The sequence below is a fragment of the Colias philodice genome, chromosome 14 (assembly GCF_061535455.1).
Source record: "Colias philodice isolate Cphi_HAF_F1 chromosome 14, ilColPhil1 Martin Lab GWU primary, whole genome shotgun sequence".
Classification (NCBI taxonomy): domain Eukaryota; kingdom Metazoa; phylum Arthropoda; class Insecta; order Lepidoptera; family Pieridae; genus Colias; species Colias philodice.
In genome coordinates this window covers 1,824,519-1,842,625 of record NC_143099.1, presented here as the reverse complement: position 1 = coordinate 1,842,625, position 18,107 = coordinate 1,824,519, and the positions used below count along the sequence as shown (strand labels likewise).

At 33.0% G+C, this 18,107-nt stretch overlaps 3 protein-coding genes across 4 annotated transcripts; 1 reads left to right on the top strand and 2 right to left on the bottom strand.

The window, feature by feature from the left end:
* Positions 1–477: 477 nt before the first annotated feature.
* Positions 478–8,156, bottom strand: Sfxn2 (sideroflexin 2). Its single transcript, XM_089703308.1, has 10 exons — positions 8,143–8,156; positions 7,984–8,107; positions 6,133–6,293; positions 4,929–5,099; positions 3,795–3,996; positions 2,598–2,676; positions 2,142–2,229; positions 1,634–1,759; positions 993–1,040; positions 478–611 (listed from the first exon to the last, which is right to left on the bottom strand). The coding sequence occupies exons 3-10, from the start codon at positions 6,288–6,290 to the stop codon at positions 500–502; spliced, it is 984 nt and encodes a 327-aa protein (XP_089559434.1). The 5' UTR covers positions 6,291–6,293; positions 7,984–8,107; positions 8,143–8,156; the 3' UTR covers positions 478–499.
* Positions 8,157–10,236: 2,080 nt separating this feature from the next.
* Positions 10,237–14,677, top strand: LOC149482661 (uncharacterized). 2 transcript variants are annotated; one of them, XM_089703285.1, is made up of 3 exons: positions 10,237–10,420; positions 10,509–11,632; positions 12,841–14,677. In XM_089703285.1, exons 1-3 carry the CDS (start codon positions 10,269–10,271, stop codon positions 12,906–12,908), a joined length of 1,344 nt encoding a protein of 447 aa, XP_089559411.1. In that variant the 5' UTR covers positions 10,237–10,268; the 3' UTR covers positions 12,909–14,677. The 2 variants fall into 2 exon arrangements, with proteins under 2 accessions (XP_089559411.1, XP_089559410.1); XM_089703284.1 differs by having other exon boundaries at positions 10,509–11,823.
* Positions 14,678–15,337: 660 nt separating this feature from the next.
* LOC149482660 (uncharacterized) lies at positions 15,338–18,098 on the bottom strand. The gene is made up of 2 exons (XM_089703344.1): positions 17,640–18,098; positions 15,338–17,112 (listed from the first exon to the last, which is right to left on the bottom strand). The coding sequence occupies exons 1-2, from the start codon at positions 17,732–17,734 to the stop codon at positions 15,384–15,386; spliced, it is 1,824 nt and encodes a 607-aa protein (XP_089559470.1). The 5' UTR covers positions 17,735–18,098; the 3' UTR covers positions 15,338–15,383.
* Positions 18,099–18,107: the final 9 nt, after the last annotated feature.

The window sequence follows — 18,107 nt, the reverse complement described above, 5'->3', positions numbered from 1 at the left end:
TCGGCGACGAATTGTTACGCAAAAAAGTTGACACGATTATTCCGCGTTATTGGGTACTGTATCGCTCCATGGCTTGTTCACTTGTATTTTACATCTGTCCAGTACACAAATGTCAAAACAGATTTGACATTAGCGGCCATTTGCAAAAATGAGAGCATCTTCCAATAGGGTGATTTCTTTTGGCCCACCTTGTAATTTCTATTGTAATATGGATTTAATGTCATTAATATTATATTTTGAACTTTTTTTTTGCGTTTTTCCTGCACTGTTTAAAAAAATGTTTTTTTTTTGCAACAACTTAAAACCGTTACGAAAATAATCCAATTAACACAACATAATCCCAAAAACAATTTTTTATATTAAACAAAAACCTAAAAAATCGATTTATTGCGTACTGATACTTAAAAATAGTTTTTAATATCAATCAATCCCACACAATATCTACCACTACCAGAGTTTCAAACCCATTTTTCCTTCTTTTTCAATTTTTTTAAATAAATTACAGTCCTTTATTGAAATAAACATATTTAGGCGGTTTTCCATCTGTGTTCTTCAATATTTCTTCGTATCTGTCTTGTTCGAACCTCTTAATTGTGTCGATGGATAATTTGCTGTAAAATAAAGGAATAGATTTTATTTTCGCTTGCAAGGTAATGAATAAGTATAATAAATAAATAAATAAATATTTCAGGACAATTTCTCACACACGGCACGATCTGATCCCATACTAAGCTTTCGCTTGTGTTATGGAAACCAGATGGCTGATAAACATACAAATAATTTTTTTAAATAAATACTTATATGGATAATTAACACCCAGACACAGAGCAAACATCTATGTTCATCACACAAATATTTGCCCCGGGTGGGGATCGAATCCACGACCTCTGGCTTGGAAGGCAGGGCCACTACCAACCAAGCCAACCGGTCAGTCAAAATATTAAATGCATAATATAATAATAATTAATAAAAAACAGAATAAATATACATACCATCTCTGAGGGAATATAGCACATGCGGTAGGCACCATGAATGTTAAGCTGAAATAAAAATAAAATAATGTGTTATGACTTTATTTCGCATAATATGTATTTGATAAGCTCAATTTTTTATATTATCAACAGTAAGTGACAATTGAGTAAAAGTGTAATCTACCTGCGTAATTTACATATCTACCTAAAAAAAAATTTATACCATTCCAAGCTAGACTGACTTACTACTAAAAATGTATAATGTTGTTCTCAATTACCAATTAGCGGTATGAAAAATAGTTGTTGACTGATTATTATCAGATCCACCCAATAGGCACACAAAATATCATGAGAATCGGTCCATTTGTTTCGGAGGAATATGGTACTAATATTGAGACACCAGAACTTTATATAAATAGAGATAGAGATTATAATTAAATTCTTAATATATATAAATCTCGTGTCACAATGTTTGTCCTCAATGGACTCCTAAACCACTTAACCGATTATAATAAAATTCGCACACCATGTGCAGTTCGATCCAACTTGAGAGATAGGAAAGTTTAAACATGTAGGTACCACGGGCGAAGCCGGGGCGGACCGCTAGTATTTTATATAAATAGAGATAGAGATTATAATTAAAATTAAATAATTTAACTTACAAAAGTCCAACAATGCCGGTCTGTATACCAATATGTGCCCATCTTATTCTTTGCATCCACGCTTTTGGTTCTAATCTCTCCATTATAACTGGTAAGAGTAACATACCGGGCGCGCACATTATTATCCTGAAATATAAATATTTAATAATACCAATAACTAATGTGATAAACAAAAAAAATTAAAAGAATGTATGGTTGTATGTTTTTTTACTCTTTCATTCGAAAACCGCTTATTATTATTCATTCACGCGAAAACCACTAAATGGATTTTATGTCAATTTTTAATGGAATTATTTTAAAATTTAATTTGTTTAATGTTTTAATCCCTAATATTGGATAAATATTTTAAAAAATCCAGAATCGTCGAAAAATGCTCAGCGGGATTGAAATTTAGCTTTCATGTCTACTGTACAAAACATTAGAAATAAAATTTGTTATTTAAATAAATATATATTCCTAAAACGACACGACGAAAAGGAATAGAAAAGCAAATTATTGAAACATTTACCTAGAAGTAACAACTTGTGAAATTCCTTTAACGGGGGCCAATTGTGACTTGCCAATGATCTTTCCATTTTCATCAGTAACGTCGAGACCTGAAATAAACATTATTTTATATTTATCAGAAAAAAAAACTACAATTTACAAATACAAAGGATTTCTATGGTTAAATCATTGTTTATTTACCTTAAATGTTAGTTATTCATAATAAATATTTTTTTAAATAGTTGGCGGAGACAAATTCTTCTACTTCGTTACATCTAACATAATACAAAGTAACTAATATTATAATGTGGAAACATTTGAATGTTTGTTTGTTACTATTTAAGTGTAAAACCTTATTGTAAAACTGATTTTAACATTATGCAACTTTCTTCTTTACCAAGTAAAATAGCAGACTTCGAATATGAGCCGGCCAAATAGACAAAAATATTAAAATTTCTAATTTCACTATAATACATACCTAATAATATTTCATTCTGCCTCATCAATGGAATGTTGACCCAGTTGGCCGACGCTACCGCTACAAAAGGAACAAATCTCTGAAAAAAAAATACATTTATTTGTTCATTTAAATCTGTATCAAAAATAAAAATAACATCAGACTAAAATCAGATAACGACGAATATATCGCCAATAAAAATCTTATCACTGTAGGCATGGACGTATAAAAAAAGACGGACACCGTATTACGAACAAACAACGTGAAGCCACCATAGTAAGCTAGCGATCGTGTAAAGACAATAAACACGCACACACTCTCACCATAGTAAGCTAGTCGGCCGCCATTACGTCGTGAACTACCGACTGATTAACTGCGTCACTGTTTCACAAAAAATATTTAAAATGCCGTCTTGCATGGTAAATGGTGTCGCAACAGTACAATTTTAAATAACAAAACACAAGGGATTACATTCCACTGGGAAGCAAGTTATTCCTTTTATGTTTTAATGACAAAATTATTACGGCAAAATTTATAGAAAAAAATACAGCCGCCATTGTCATCAACACAGCTGTTGCCATGGCAACATGGCACACACACATGGATGTTTCGCCGCCATTACTAGGCTTCACTCAATGTTTAGGCGATATACCGTCCGTCTTTTTTTATACGTCCATGACTGTAGGTATATTTTTAATATATCGTACTTTTTTTCAATGATTTGCCAAAAATAGAGATTACTTCATAAAACACTCACAATCTGAGGACTTAAACTTAAATCTTTTAACATTTATATTGAAAACACAAGAATAACATCCTCACATCAGCATAATCAAAATTAAACGTAAATTAATGTCGTCCAAGAATAATATAGCTTTCTGCTTGTATAATAATTGTTTTTATACCTTCGTAGAAATGGTCAAACACTTTTCACCAATATAATTTAACTTGATGTGAATCTTATAAATAAAACTAGTATAAGTTGAATTTATAAAAAAAAATTAAAACACTAAATACGAAAAAGAGCTATACCTATAATTTCAAAATGTTCGAAACCCGAAAAAATATCTATGCTTTTTTTATTTCAATTGATTTTTTTTTATAACAATAAAAAAATTGTCATCAAATAAAAAAAAATAGTGACAGCGATTAAAAATAATCGAATCTTGAATAAAATTGTCTATGCTTATTTTTTTTTTTACAATGTCAAAAACTTACCGCCAAAATGGGATTCGTAGCGCGTTTCTGTATAACGAATTTGAACGTTAGCGCCGTCGCCATGGCCGCGGAAGTCGCTGACACATACGCCACGCCCATTTGTTTAGTTGTTAATGGCGAATTAGCGTTTCGGTTCGTGTAATTAACCAGAGCATTAAATGATTGATTAACCCACTGCCAGAATACTACCGCTGTGGCTGTTCTGAAATTATTTTGAGTTTTTTTTTTAAGTGCTTACTAGTTAGAAATAAATATAAGGTATCTTTTTTTAAACACAGTACAGTACCACCTAATTGTAGCTCGAAGGTTAGGTTAAGTATATTGTTGAATAAACGAATTTAAATTTAAATTGAATTTTATTTCACAAAAATAATTAAAATTTACCTATTTACTACTCGTTATTGAACTCGAATCGGACGTAATCGAACACACCACTGAGGATACCATATCCTCAGTGATGTGGAAAAAAGGCTTTATCTGCAAGGTCACAAAAGGTACCTTCACCTACTTGTACTTAATTAATTAAAAATAGATATGTCACACAGACCGGAACCTTTTCAAATAGAAAGCTTGTTTAATTTATTTTTAGACGTTGTTCTGTCCTATTGCCCCTTTTTTTTCTCCACAAGTTTTTTTCCCTGAACAAAGCCGTTAAAAAAAATTACTATATTCTCTCTAAAAATTATATAATCTCGAGTTTTACGCTTATCAACACACGGCGATTCATTTTAACACGCTTTTATCAAATTCACCTGTATGTTTGTACGTAACCAACATGTATTCTACAAACAACTCCTTTACACTTGATTTTGACCCACTTTAAATGGACAGATTTGATTCAAACGATGTGACAACGAAAAAATTTTTAATGCTCTTTTAACTATAATTGTTATTGAACTGAAACTTCTTTATCAGGGTTGAAAAAAAATTTTGTGTAACATTTTTTTCGTTACGCGTGACATTTTTCCGTTACGCGCCATCTTTTTCCCCTACCACGCGTGATTCGACGTATTTCTGTAAAGTTGCTTAAAGTAAATTATTTTTTTTTAAATAAGGTCATAAAGAAGTTTCACTTCTTACGTGTGTACACTAGTTAACTAGTACACACACACATTTTTTTATTATATAGATTACCTGTACCACTGCAACATGGCGCCTGTAACGAGACATCCTCCAGGCATTTGGAATGACATTCTACCGAACACATTCTGTAGTTCACCGCTGTCTGGATGAAATGCCGATTCGTATAACTGTTTAGCTCTCACCACTTGGTCTATTGTTGTTCCGGAGGGCTCTTTTCCTTCCCTGAAAATTTTATTTTATTAAATTTATATAGTAAATGACAAATTCGTGTGTTAGTTGGTCAATCTTACTATTCTATTCTATATATCACTCAACTAGCGTTGTCCCGCGGTTTTACCCACATTGCTCCGCTCTTGTTGGTTTTAGTGTGATAATATATAGGCTATAGCCTTCCTCAATAAATGGGCTATCTAACACCGAATGAATTTTTCAAATCAGACCAGTAGTTTCTGAGATTAGCGCGATCAAACAAACAAACTCTTCAGCTTTATAATATTAAGTATAGATATTTCTGTATTTATGAGCTTTGAACTATGGCCTGAGTTGTTTATTGAGAATATGAATATTAATGAACAATCAATCATATCTACTGTAAAAATTTCCAGCAATTACTATCAATAAATGCACAGTCTCAATCTGTTTATACTAGAATTTTTAAGAACATCCTACAAATATTAAAAATGCGAAAGTTTGTGAGGATGGATGTATGGATGTTTGTTTGGAACTTTTTTACTCAAACACTGCTGAACCGATTACAATGAAAATTAGTATGTAGGTAGCTGAAGATCCATAATAAGACATAGGCTACCCAGAAATCCCACAGAAACAGGAACTATACGGGTTTTTCTTTGAATACGCGGGCGCAGCCGCGGCCGGTAATTTAGTTATTTTAACTACCCACAATAGAAAGGCTAAAAAATAATTAAACTAAATAAAGGTGTTTTACTTATATAAAACCTCTGGTAAAGTTGTATAGGACCATCTCTAGCAATATTAGGTCTACATCCTACTAATATTGACCGCCTCCTTGGTACAGTTGTTGTCTGACGCGTGAGCGTAGCACCGAGGGGTCCTGGGTTCGATTCCCGGTGGAGACGAAGAAAAAAAATGTCTTGGTCTGGTAGGACACAGAAGGCTGATCACCTACTTATCCCTAAAGAAAATCGATCAGTGAAAGAGATGTTTAATGCATCTGCCCCTTACCCCACTTACTAATATTATACTAATTACATATATTGTTTTTAAAACTACTTACTTATAATTAACATAGAGCTCTTTAGCCTGGTACAATTCCTTCTCCGGAACTAGAGAGAGGAGAGGATTCGAGATGAAGGCAAAATGCCGAAATCTGCCCACAAATGTGCTTTGGTCCCATAGAGGCTGGGTGATGTCAATTCTTTTTTCTGTAGCCATTTTCTGAAATATAAATAAAGATATTTAACTTCGAAACACAGATGGATATTAGATAATACTAGCTTACCGCGCGCGGCTTCGCTCGCTTTGTCTAAAACCTAATAAATTATATACTAAAACCTTCCTCTTGAATCACTCTATCTATTAAAAAAACTGCATCAAAATCCGTTCCATAGTTTAAAAGATCTAAGCATACATAGGACACACAAACAGCGATATCTCTGTTTTATACTAGCTATCCGGCCGCGGCTTTGCCAGCGTTTTGAAAGAAAACCTATCCTATGTGTTAATCCAAGTTACCCTCTATATGTGTGCTAAATTTCATTGTAATCGGTTCAGTAGTATTTGCGTGAAAGACTAACAAACACACACACACACACACATATCCTCACAAATGTTCGCATTTATAATATTAGTAGGATAGTGTTTATTGGTTTATGTACATGATAAACGTGCATGTACTCTTATCATGTTGTGTTGATCATAATCTTATTCCTATCTGATTATAGAATGCAATATGATTTTATTGACATTTCCTAGTAAGTATATTATTGCAATAAATTATATAATCTTGTTATTATGTATGTAATTAATGAAACCATTGTATATGAGAAAATATCTAATGTCTATATTTGTTCAGAAAATACATTAATTGTGAGGAAAATTATAGGAAAAATTGCATTTTACTATATGTATTTAACTAGCTGTGCCCTGCGGTTTAAACCGTGTTGCTCCTCTCTTGTTGCTCTTAGCATGATGATATATGGGCTATCTAACACCGAAAGAATTTTTCAAATCGGACCAGTAGTTCCTGAGATTAGTGCGTTCAAACAAACAAACTCTTCAGCTTTATCATATAACTATAGATTACAATCACTTTTAAACTTTCCAGTGTCTCACAAATTGCTATTTAAAATTTATTTATAACTAGAAAAAATTTATGAATTGTAGCATAATTATAATTAATTATTGTTTTTAATTCATTGCACTACTACAATTGTTTAAATGATGTGCAGTTCATAATACATATATCAGATAGATTTTAATTATGTTTCTAGTTGCTACTGCATATCAATTTACAGTAATATAGAACTAATGGGCAAGTACATAAAAAAGATAGCACAACAAATAATTTGATTGTTTCAATCAGAATATACCCAACTTTCTACATCATGAGATACTTTTGCGTAGATTTTTGTAGTAAAGTGGTGAACAAAACATAATTTTGTTCCTTTAACAATTTACTTCCATAAGTACTGGGCATTTTAACAATATTTATTTTAAATAGTAAATAATATTATTCAACTACCCACTGTTTTAATAATCACCTAAGAGAGAGTAAGACAATATTCCAAATAATAATCTTGCAGTTAAATAAGAGGCACAAAATTTCACTTTAATTAAATGTTATTACGTTGTACAAACTGTACGTTTAATATGATGACCACAATGATAACTGCGAAATAAGCGTAACATTAGTTATGACATTGAAAAATTTATTTTTTAACAACACCGTAGTATCTATTATTATATTTGTCTCGTGCTAATACCTGAATGCTCGACCTTGGATTTGTTTTAACATCCATTTAAATTAATACCGCAAAACTTGAGCGAAACCAGCTTGAAAATTATATAAGCAGTTCTGAATGGTTCGTTTGAAAATTGTTTTTAAGAGTATAAATTATGTACTCACTAGAAATGTTCGATGTAATTTAATCCCACGAAAAGCACAACAAAGTTAAATTTATGTATATTATTCTTAATTTAAATTTAATAACACTTTAGGCCAATTGTCGACTGCAGACTGCCAAATGCGCGGGTATGTATAAGCATTAAGCTCTATGAAATGCGCCGACCGCGACAGGCACAGATATTGCGATTTGTGAATTTGCAAGTGCGATTGCAGATTGACGACTATTGACAAATGACAATGACATTGACAGCACTCTACATTTCAGTTTACGCATCTCTAATTACGATGATTAAAACCATTAAAACGATGATTCTCTGACCAATGCAAACTGAGCACCCCATCAATGGAATTTTGGGTCGAAAATAACCTTGATCGATAGGTCTCCGTTAGGTCCTTTACTATACGGACCTAACGGTAAAGAATACGATTTTGATAAAATTCGCCAATTTTGCTATGGATGAGGTGCTAAAGTGTAATTTTTTATACCCAAAATTAAAAAAAAATTGGTTGTTTGTAAAGTAGGTTTACGATCGAGATGTTTACGTGATAACATAATGCAGTGGCAGCGGCCAGCGCTCAAGATGAGACGGGAGATCGGTCCGTCTCTCTCTCGTTATACCTGCGATCGCGCTCGTGAGGTTTTGGTGTGACACAAGTTTCTGAACATGTCACCCGACTAAAACGATTTTAAAAACGTTATCACGTTAAAAAAAATATTTATAAAAAAACTATTGGAATTGGAATTCTAAAGTGTATTTTTTTTATAAGCAAAATTTAAAAAAATATTTAAAAAAAATTAAAGGGGACCTAACGAAAAAATTGTGGGACCTTAAAGGACCTAACGGAGACCTATCGATCAAGGTCATTTTCGACCCAAAATTCCATTGATGGGGTGCTAAGTTTGCATTGGTGATTCTCTGCTACATTATTCTAATGAAATTCATAGTTATTATAATGATAATATTTATAAATGATATTTAATACAGTGCGACACAAAAGAGATGAAAATAAATGAGGGCGCCACCGTCGCTCATATAGCAACACTGATACTGCGACGCAAGCGATCTTGATACTATAGAATAAAAATCCAAAAATCTATATAATATAATCTAAAATAAATACCGCGATTTAAACCGTTATAATTGTTTCATTGTAGCAATAGTGTAATTTAAGACAAAAATACATTAGTATTTTAATTGACCTACCTAGGTCAAATTTTACTTAAATGTATTTGGAATTAGTTATTTTATAAAAATCGGTCAAGTGTTTAGACTGCAGAGGCGCACATAGAATCAAACATACAAACAAACAAGCATACATGCAGCTCAAACACATTACCCTCTTTCTGGGTCCGTCGGGTAGAAAAAAACAAGGCGATTTGAAAACCACATATTTTTATTTTTTTTGTAGATAAATTTTGTACATTAATATAATTCATCAAAATCTAAATATTCTACTCCTTCAAAGGACTGATCATCACTCTGTTTCGAAGTACTGGCAAGAGGGTACGGGGCATCTTCAGTATCTGTAAATATGATACAGTAAATATGATTTTTTTTCTTATGGTTTGATTGATTAATAGATAGATAGCTGTATGAAAACAGTTATCACTATACTATGTAGTAAAATCTAAACTAGGTACTTTATTTGAGGCTGGTTGGATTGGATATAACTTCTTGACTCAAATTGTGCTGGTCGCACTATAAAAACTAGTTTTTGTTTACATACAAATAACCTCAAATTAAATTGCGAAAACGTAATAATCGCCATACATACATACATTAAACACTCGTTACTAATGGAATATTCTATTTTACGTAGTACTGAGCAAAAATAAATGGAATCTCACCGGTATATTCTGCTGTACGTTTGTAAACGTTTTCCAAATCAGTCAATAAATTTCCAGCTTGAAATTCGGACAAACACCGAATAAAAACTTTATACACCACATCACGGACACCGCTACGTTTAACCTTTTTCATGATGTCTCCTTTTTTATTTAAATTTCTTGTTCTAAATAACAATTTTATCTCAATAATTCTCCACTTCATGAAAAAAACAACAAATTTTTATTCAACTTGACAGCTACATTGCCAATTCAGGGTTGCCAGGTAATGAAAAACGAATTAGTTCCAAAATAATTAATTTCATCTCTTTTATGTCGTACTATATATAGTTGAATAGATTAATGGAATCGAATGGAATGGAATGGAACAGTCGTCTACAGATAAAAGTAGAAATTTATTCGTACAGATTCAATAAATAGTCTGTAAAATTAAAATAATATGGCGGCTGTTCTAGCAACAGCCGATATGACGATTCAAAAGAATTCACAAATTTTAGTTTATGTTGAAGAAGCGTTAGAAGATTTACTGGTTGTTTCTTATTCAACTGAGACTAAAAAATTCCAAGGTGTACTTTTAGATTCTAATAAGGGGTATGTATTAGTGTAATAACTCAACTTTAAGTTTATCGATTGTAGTATAATTTTCTCTAAATTAATCAAAATATTTAATTCCTTGCAGTAATTTACCATTCGGTGTGTATAGCCTTCATCCAGCTTTCACAAAATCATCAGAGAAAAATGCCGCTAAAGACGAGAAATTACATTCCGCCAGTCAAAGATTTACATACCAAGAGCCTCAATATGCCAATGAGGATCAAAAATCTAAAAAGCAAGGTCCCAAGACAAAACCACAACCACGCCAAAAGATGACGGTGCGGCTGCGACCTCGAAAAGTGCTATGTTCTAATTGCCAAGGCATTTGCAATGAAAACAATGAAAACGTGGACGTGTCCAAAAAACGTAAATTAGATTCCGACGATGAAACGTCTAAGCAAGGGTCTGACTCATCAAAAATAGAAAAAGAGATGACGAAGGGCATGTTGATACCTAAGCTATCTAGACTGCAACCTAGCGAAATAACGAGTGCAATGAAGTCAACAAAAACTTATCAGAAGGGTAGTGAAAAAATTAAAGGTGTAAAAAGTGAAAAGTGTGATGATAGTGAAAAAGTGACTCAGGAGCTAGCTTTCGTTAGTGTTTCTGATAATGGTGATAATACATGTGATATTGGTGATAACAAAGACAGTGATGCAGCATTTAGCAATCTTTTCTCTAGTGCAAGAACTCTCAAAATATGTTTCGGTGAGGGTGAGGGGACCGTCGTTAAAATACCACCTCTAAACGGCGACTTCAATGAGGATTCCGGTGTATCATGTGATATGTCTAAGCCTATAAAAATAGGTTCGAAAGCAGTTAAGAAAGCTTTGAAAAAAGCTAAAAAACAAGCTAAGAAAACTGCTGTAAAACCTGTAACATGGAATAATCATTCACCAAAACATATTGGTGCACTATCACCAAGAAACAATGTCGCTAAAAGCCCCCCATCTGACCCTCTAGAAAAGAAACACAAACATAAAGTCAAACACAAAAAGAAGCACAGAGTTCCTAGAAAACGTGATGAAAACTCGAGTAAAAGTGACGGTGATTCAAATGATTATTTTAACAATATAAAAGATAGTTGTTTAAAGCAAAAACTTTCAATAAGTTTGCGCCGACTGAGCAGTAATTCCTATGAATGTCGTGAGGATATGTCTGATGATTGTGAGAGTGAGACGGTTCCTGACTTCCCAGCTGATTCGGAAGGTATCGGTGGGCAGTTGCTTAGAGTCTCGCCTGGTGATATAGTTTGGGGAAAGGTTGTCGGCTTTCCCTGGTGGCCTGGCCGGGTTTTAAGTGTTACACCTACATCTCGAGCTCATGTTGCATGGTTCGCTTCTACAACATCATCCCTCATGCCATGTGATAGTTTATGCCCATTCTTAGAAGACTATAAGGTATTTCGTTTGCTTAAAGCTATCTGCATTTATTTTTTCACATAACTTGTTTTCCTATTCTCTTTTTCAAATTTTGGATACAATTAATTTATTAGTTCATAACATAAATATATAATCGTGCCTTTATAGTACTGCTATTTGTAAGATTTATTCTATGTGTATTCAACCAATAATAACAGTGACTATCATGTGCCAAGGCTGACTTAAAGGTTCATATTGTATTTTATATTTAGCCCATCAACACTGCATTAATACCCTCGCCACTATTATGATTAGTCCTTACTAAAATACCTCCATGCATTTGTATCACATGTGTAACAAAGTATTACTGATATTCACCAAAATTCATTCATTAGAACATGTGCAATAACATAACAGTTAAGCAAGAAAGTTGTTTAAACTAGGAAATAGCTGCGCAAAAGCAAACATTTCTATCACTACATAGTATAAAACAAAGTCGCTTTCTCTGTCCCTATGTCCCTTTGTATGCTTAAATGTTTAAAACTACGCAACGGATTTTGATGCGTTTTTTTTTAATAGATAGAGTGATTCAAGAGGAAGGTTTTAGTATATAATTTATTAGGTTTTAGACAAAGCGGGCGAAGCCGCGGGCGAAGCCGCGGGCGGTAAGCTAGTATCTTATATGATACAATGGTATACATCACATTTCACTGCCAAGTATCACTAAAATTCTTTCAGTGGTTTTTGTATGAATAAGTAACAAACATCCATCCTCATAAACTTTCACATTTATAAGTATTAGGAGAAAATAAAGCTTTTGTATGTTTTTTAAAAGCTCACACTCTACATTTGACTATCAGCCCATATATGTTGCCACTGCAGAGACACAGGCCTCATCAGGCTTAAGGTCATAATTCATACTTATACATGCCGTAACTAACTCAAACTCAAACATTATTTATTCTATTAGACTTCTTCTAAAAGCACTTTTGAATCGTCATAACATAGTTTTACCAATTAGCACCGTTTTTCTTCAATTCGAACTTAACATTTCAGGTACGTTTCAACAAAAAAAAAAGGGGGCCATACAAAGAGGCTGTAAAACAAGCAACGATAGAGGCTAAACGGAACGAATCTCACGCAGATCCGTTAGCCAGCCCTACGCACTTGACCGTCTCGCCGCGCCCCATCGATGTGTTCTCGTAAATGTGATTTAGACGTACTGCCGAATTGAAAATTAATGTGATATTTCAAATATTTTTATCTGCACAAACCATTGACCATTAGACGTAAGCGTAATTAGTAAGAGATGTGAGTTATTGTATTTAAATAGGTTCTTCTTTCGTGTAAATAGGAAACCTTGAATGCTATGCAAGTTTTAACACTATGATCAAACTTACAGATTTTTTCTTAATAACTGCTGCAAAACTAATAATATTGGATTATAAAACTAACTGAAAGAAATAGGTCTCTTTATTTATCAGTCTTAATTATTGATTGAAAATTAATGTGTATTTTTAATTGATAGCTATCTATCACATAGTGCACATAGGTCTATACCTATGTGCACATGTGGTCAATGGATTTGCTTATACAAATATTGTTCCAGTCACTTATAAATGTCAGTCACATAAAAACTACTACAATTTTATACTATTTTAATTTTGAATTTTAGAAGTTGCATAGTATTCAAGTTAGTGCACATTTATGGGTAATATCCTTATAATATAACTCATTTGTGTACACCTGTGTTATTAAAAATAAACTACAAGCATTGTAATTTCCAAATTGCATCTTAGTTGCAATCATTATTCCTAATTGTATATATGCTTATACATATAAATAGTTAAAAATAACACTTAATATGAATGAGTGTAATGGTTTAAAAATTCCAATAATTGACCGTTATCGAAATGGTCTCTGTAAACTCCTATTATGTAGAGATAAATAGGTTGATGTAATACTGCCATAAAAAAGATTTTGCTATATATAAAGTAAAATATGTTACATGAGCTTATTTTTTGCAGTGATTAAATACTTATGCTGTTTGATAACTTATGTAACGGACCATTAGCCTAACAGATGTTATAATTTATGTTTAAAGGTAATATGCAAACTTATGTGAATTTATATTTGTCTCTCTTCTGGCTTGGCACATAAAGTTAACACCAAAGCTATGTGTCTATGGTTTCAATTGTTTTCTGGATAAAGTATAAATTACAATTTTCATTACTATCAAGAAAAATGTGCAATACGAATACAATACAAATAATAGCTAATTCCAAAACAAATACATAAAGACGTATAGCTAGGAAATTGTTCTAATTCTTACATTCATAATCAATGTTTGTTATTTCTTTATTTTCAATTTATTTTGTTATAAAACTTATTTTAAAATGTATCTTTCCTTAGGTTATTACTTAATTACTTATACATTCTTAAGAGTGGTTGCCATTTCTATGACATTTGGTATATTTATCAGAAACCATAGAAAAAAAAGCAATATTTTTTATAATATTTTTGTTTACTTGGTTTTATATAACTGAGAGAAGTTGTAAAAACTGTTATTTAATTTTATAAGTATTTTATTTAGAATATGTTGAGGGATTTATTTGTGAATTCGTTTAGTTCTCCTTATTATGTGTTCTGTGATGATATAATGAATTCTCTATACTTAGTTTTAAATTTATATGTTAAAACATTTATTATTTAAATATAGGTGGTTATAATTTGTAAGAATTTTCTTAGTAACATCAAATTGAATGTATACTTGTAAAATGCGAAATCCATTGCATATTGGTTAAAAGACTAATGTTTTTGTATGTATATTGTTCCTAAATAGGCCTGTATAATGTGATTCCTCTTTATGTCTTATATTGCAAGTTGAATTCTGCATTTGAGGGGTACAGAATCAAAGGCAGCTATATCCACCTAGGCATTTTTTTCATAAAGCAGAAAAAACGTCTTATTTTATTTTTACTGTAGAAATACGTGTAAAAAAAGCCTTAAAAAAAGTATTAGGAATGTTGGTACCACTGAACAACACACACCCATAAACCAATCCAAATTAAAACTTTTACGCGATAATTTTAAAATCACTTAGCTGTATTTGATACCAACAAAAGGATTTAGCTGTCTTTGAATCTGATTGTAATGGATATAGCTGTTTTTGATACCAATTCTTTGGTGATGACGTCACAGGAATAGTGATGTGCAGTTAAACTTTATCTAAGGATTTTCTATCCAAAATGAAATGAAAATATGCATTCGTTATTATCACGTCGATTGCTTAAAAATTGATACCGAATTATAATCCTACTAATATTATAAAGGCAAAAGTTTGTGGATGGATGGATGTTTGTTACTCTTTCACGCGAAAACTACTGAACAGATTACGATGAAATTTGGTATGTAGGTAGCTGAAGACCCAGAATAATACATAGGGGGTAAGGTAGGTGTAGGGCAGGTATAGGGCAGGTATAGGGTAGGTGTAGCGTAGGTGTTGGATTGATTACTGGACAAAACGACGTCTGCCGGGTCAGCTAGTTGAGTAAATAAAAGAACATTTTTATAAAATCATTTTTATTATGAATTAAATTTTATATACTTAAATTCTCTCCTTCTTCTTGAACTTCACATAGATCTTCTACAGTATCGTTCTCTTCAACTCCCCTTTCTTCTAATAGCCGCAGCTCATCTTCGTCTAAATGGGCGTGAAAATATCTTAAATGTGCCAGGTTTTTCCAAGAGTCACCGTAGTGTTTTTGAAGCAAGTTTCTGACATCTCGCAACTTTAATGGATTCACTTGTATGCCGCTAGGAATTATTGTTGGTCGTATATCCTCAGCTCTTTTGCCTGGTTTACACAAACTTTTGGGGTTTCCCGTGTCAGAATTGTAATATAATTCACCACGTACCAACACACTTCCTTGTTTTTTGGATCTTCGAAGAATAAATCTTTTGCACTGAGAAATCTTGAAGTGAATTTGAGCCGGTGTTTTAACAATACTATTTATTGAACTTTTCCAGTCAAGCACGGGTATATCACGTAGTTGCGTGACTGTAGAGTGTTCACTGATTACAGCGATGTACTCTTCTGGCGATGTGATTACCTCAAGTTTTCGGATTTGTTTTTCAATATTCCCGAAAACTCTATCAGGAGGCATGAAAGAATGGCCTGTGATGGGAAACACTAGTTCCATTTTTTTTACATGACGGTTTTCTAAAAGCCATCGCATGCACATGGAAATCATTATATAATTTTTATTTTGGCCAGCACATCCATCTGCCACTAAACGGACGTGGGTTACATCAGTTAGGTCAGTTTTGTTGAGCCTATCATATACAGCAGAAGCAATTTGGTTTGAACCTTTAGCATATTCATTTTCTGTCCAGATGTATGCATATGTAGTGTTTTTATTTAAAGGATCTTTCGATGATCCTTGGACTATTGTAAAATTATACAAATACAGCTGCCTGCTGTAATAACAGCTCTGGTCGGGCACTTTCGGAAGTACTAAATTCTTTTGGCAATCGAATGAGAATGTAATCATTTGCCCTTCTTTTTCCCTTAGTAGTTTAAAAAATGTTTGTGCTCTTAATTTGTGTATCCTTTTCTCTATCATCAGTAGGTTTTTCTTTGATGTATCATTTTCGTTTTTCAATTTTTCTTGAAGTTCAAGGCATTTCGAGCACACATCCGTCCTTGGACTCCCAAAACCAAGATTAAAATCCTGATTAAAGATAGATCTAAAGTAAGATGATTTGACTGGGCTGTTTGGATGTGCTTGTTTAAAAAGTTTATATATTTTTTTAATATTGAGCTCACTAGGTAGGTATTTACGTTGCTGCGATGATCCTCTGCAATAATGTGCTTCAACGCAATTCAAAGACTTTAAAAAACTATGAACTGATTGTCTTTGTGCTGCAAACTTTTGTGTCTTACGGTCACCGCCTCTTTTCTCTGTAGGAACCCGACCAGATTCAAAGAAGTTTTGCATGACGAACTGAACACGATACTTCGTTATCCCAAGTGTATTTAGAAATACTTTCTGGCAAACTGGAATGGCTTTCTTAAGTGATTTTGCGTAAATTGCATATTTTATCGAAAAAGCTCTGCTTTTTCTTACGTTTTTTACAGGCCGTTTTCTGGCTGTTTTTTTTACCGAACAGCACTTCAATATTAACGCATCTTGATGTTGTTTGTTGGGTTTTGAGTAAAACGATCTGTGAAAATGCACTAGATCTAGTATTTTCAATTGTTTACACGCAAATGATTTTGTGTTATGATTGCAGGTTATGTTTTCAGGCAAAGATGGCGACGAGTACCTGTGAAACAAAACAAACGTAACCATTACTGTTTTAGCCTATTCAATTTTCATTAAGATGAAATACTTGCAAAACAAATAGCGACGCCTATATCTCTTACGGTGTGGGCAGAGCGTCACCGATCTCATAGATAGTTTATACGACGTCTGACAAAGTTTTGAAGGTAGGAAGGTGGAAGTTTATTGCTTAAAGTATATTCGTTCAGAACGTGTCGCGGCGACGGCTTCCTTTGACAAGCGCCGGCACGCGCCTAGGCAGCAGGTACAAAGAGCGATCGCTTCAGGCTGAACGTACTTTAATTATAGGTTGTCAGCTTATCGCCTAAATTCCAATACACTATAATCCCCGGGACCCTTAATGGAATGGACCCATCTATTGATAGAAATCGAACTGAACAACATTAAACTTATAGGTAATGTTAAACCTAGAATATATACCTCTTCCATCTATTCTTTAAAAAATTGTATCTTTTGTTAAAAATTCTATCGAACTCCATCGGATTAAGTACATCACTAGACTAGGCTTACCTGTCAATTTTCGCTTTGTTCGCCTTCCATTTCTCCGGCTGTCTTTTGCGCTTTCTTCCTTTCCCTGGCAATGCTTCTATTACAGGCACTTCCATTACACGTTTAACTAGTCGTATAACACGTTTTTAGTAAGAAAACTATGCAAAATCCTATTTAATTTCGATAAAAATCACACCCACGCAAACACGGTTCAGTATGAAATCCGCCATCTTGTCATTACGAAAATGGATGCCTGTGATTGGCCGAGCTCAATTCTAGCTGTGTTCGTTTCCAAACCCTGTGGATTTAGCTGACTTTGATTCTAAACCGATTCTTTAAACGGGAATTTGGCTGGGATTTAGCTGTTTTAGGTACCAAACAATTTTGTGAACTTATGTGGAATAGTATGAAGAATAAGATGGCATTCACAGTTTAAAAAATGACTTGTTGTGGATATAGCTGCCTTTGATTCTATACCCCTCAATTTTG

Bases quoted from the DNA above. Each gene is read 5' to 3' on its own strand.
- Sfxn2 (XM_089703308.1), bottom strand. From the start codon at position 6,290: ATGGCTACAGAAAAAAGAATTGACATCACCCAGCCTCTATGGGACCAA. The intron at 3,997-4,928 runs GTAATCTATATA...AAATAATTTCAG, and splicing joins GCCATGTTGCAGTGGTACAG to AACAGCCACAGCGGTAGTAT. The intron at 612-992 runs GTATGTATATTT...TTTATTTTACAG, and splicing joins GCTATATTCCCTCAGAGATG to CAAATTATCCATCGACACAA.
- LOC149482661 (XM_089703284.1), top strand. From the start codon at position 10,269: ATGGCGGCTGTTCTAGCAACAGCCGATATGACGATTCAAAAGAATTCA. The intron at 10,421-10,508 runs GTATGTATTAGT...AATTCCTTGCAG, and splicing joins CTTTTAGATTCTAATAAGGG to TAATTTACCATTCGGTGTGT. The intron at 11,824-12,840 runs GTATTTCGTTTG...TTAACATTTCAG, and splicing joins CATTCTTAGAAGACTATAAG to GTACGTTTCAACAAAAAAAA.
- LOC149482660 (XM_089703344.1), bottom strand. From the start codon at position 17,734: ATGGAAGTGCCTGTAATAGAAGCATTGCCAGGGAAAGGAAGAAAGCGC. The intron at 17,113-17,639 runs GTAAGCCTAGTC...TTTGTTTCACAG, and splicing joins AACAAAGCGAAAATTGACAG to GTACTCGTCGCCATCTTTGC.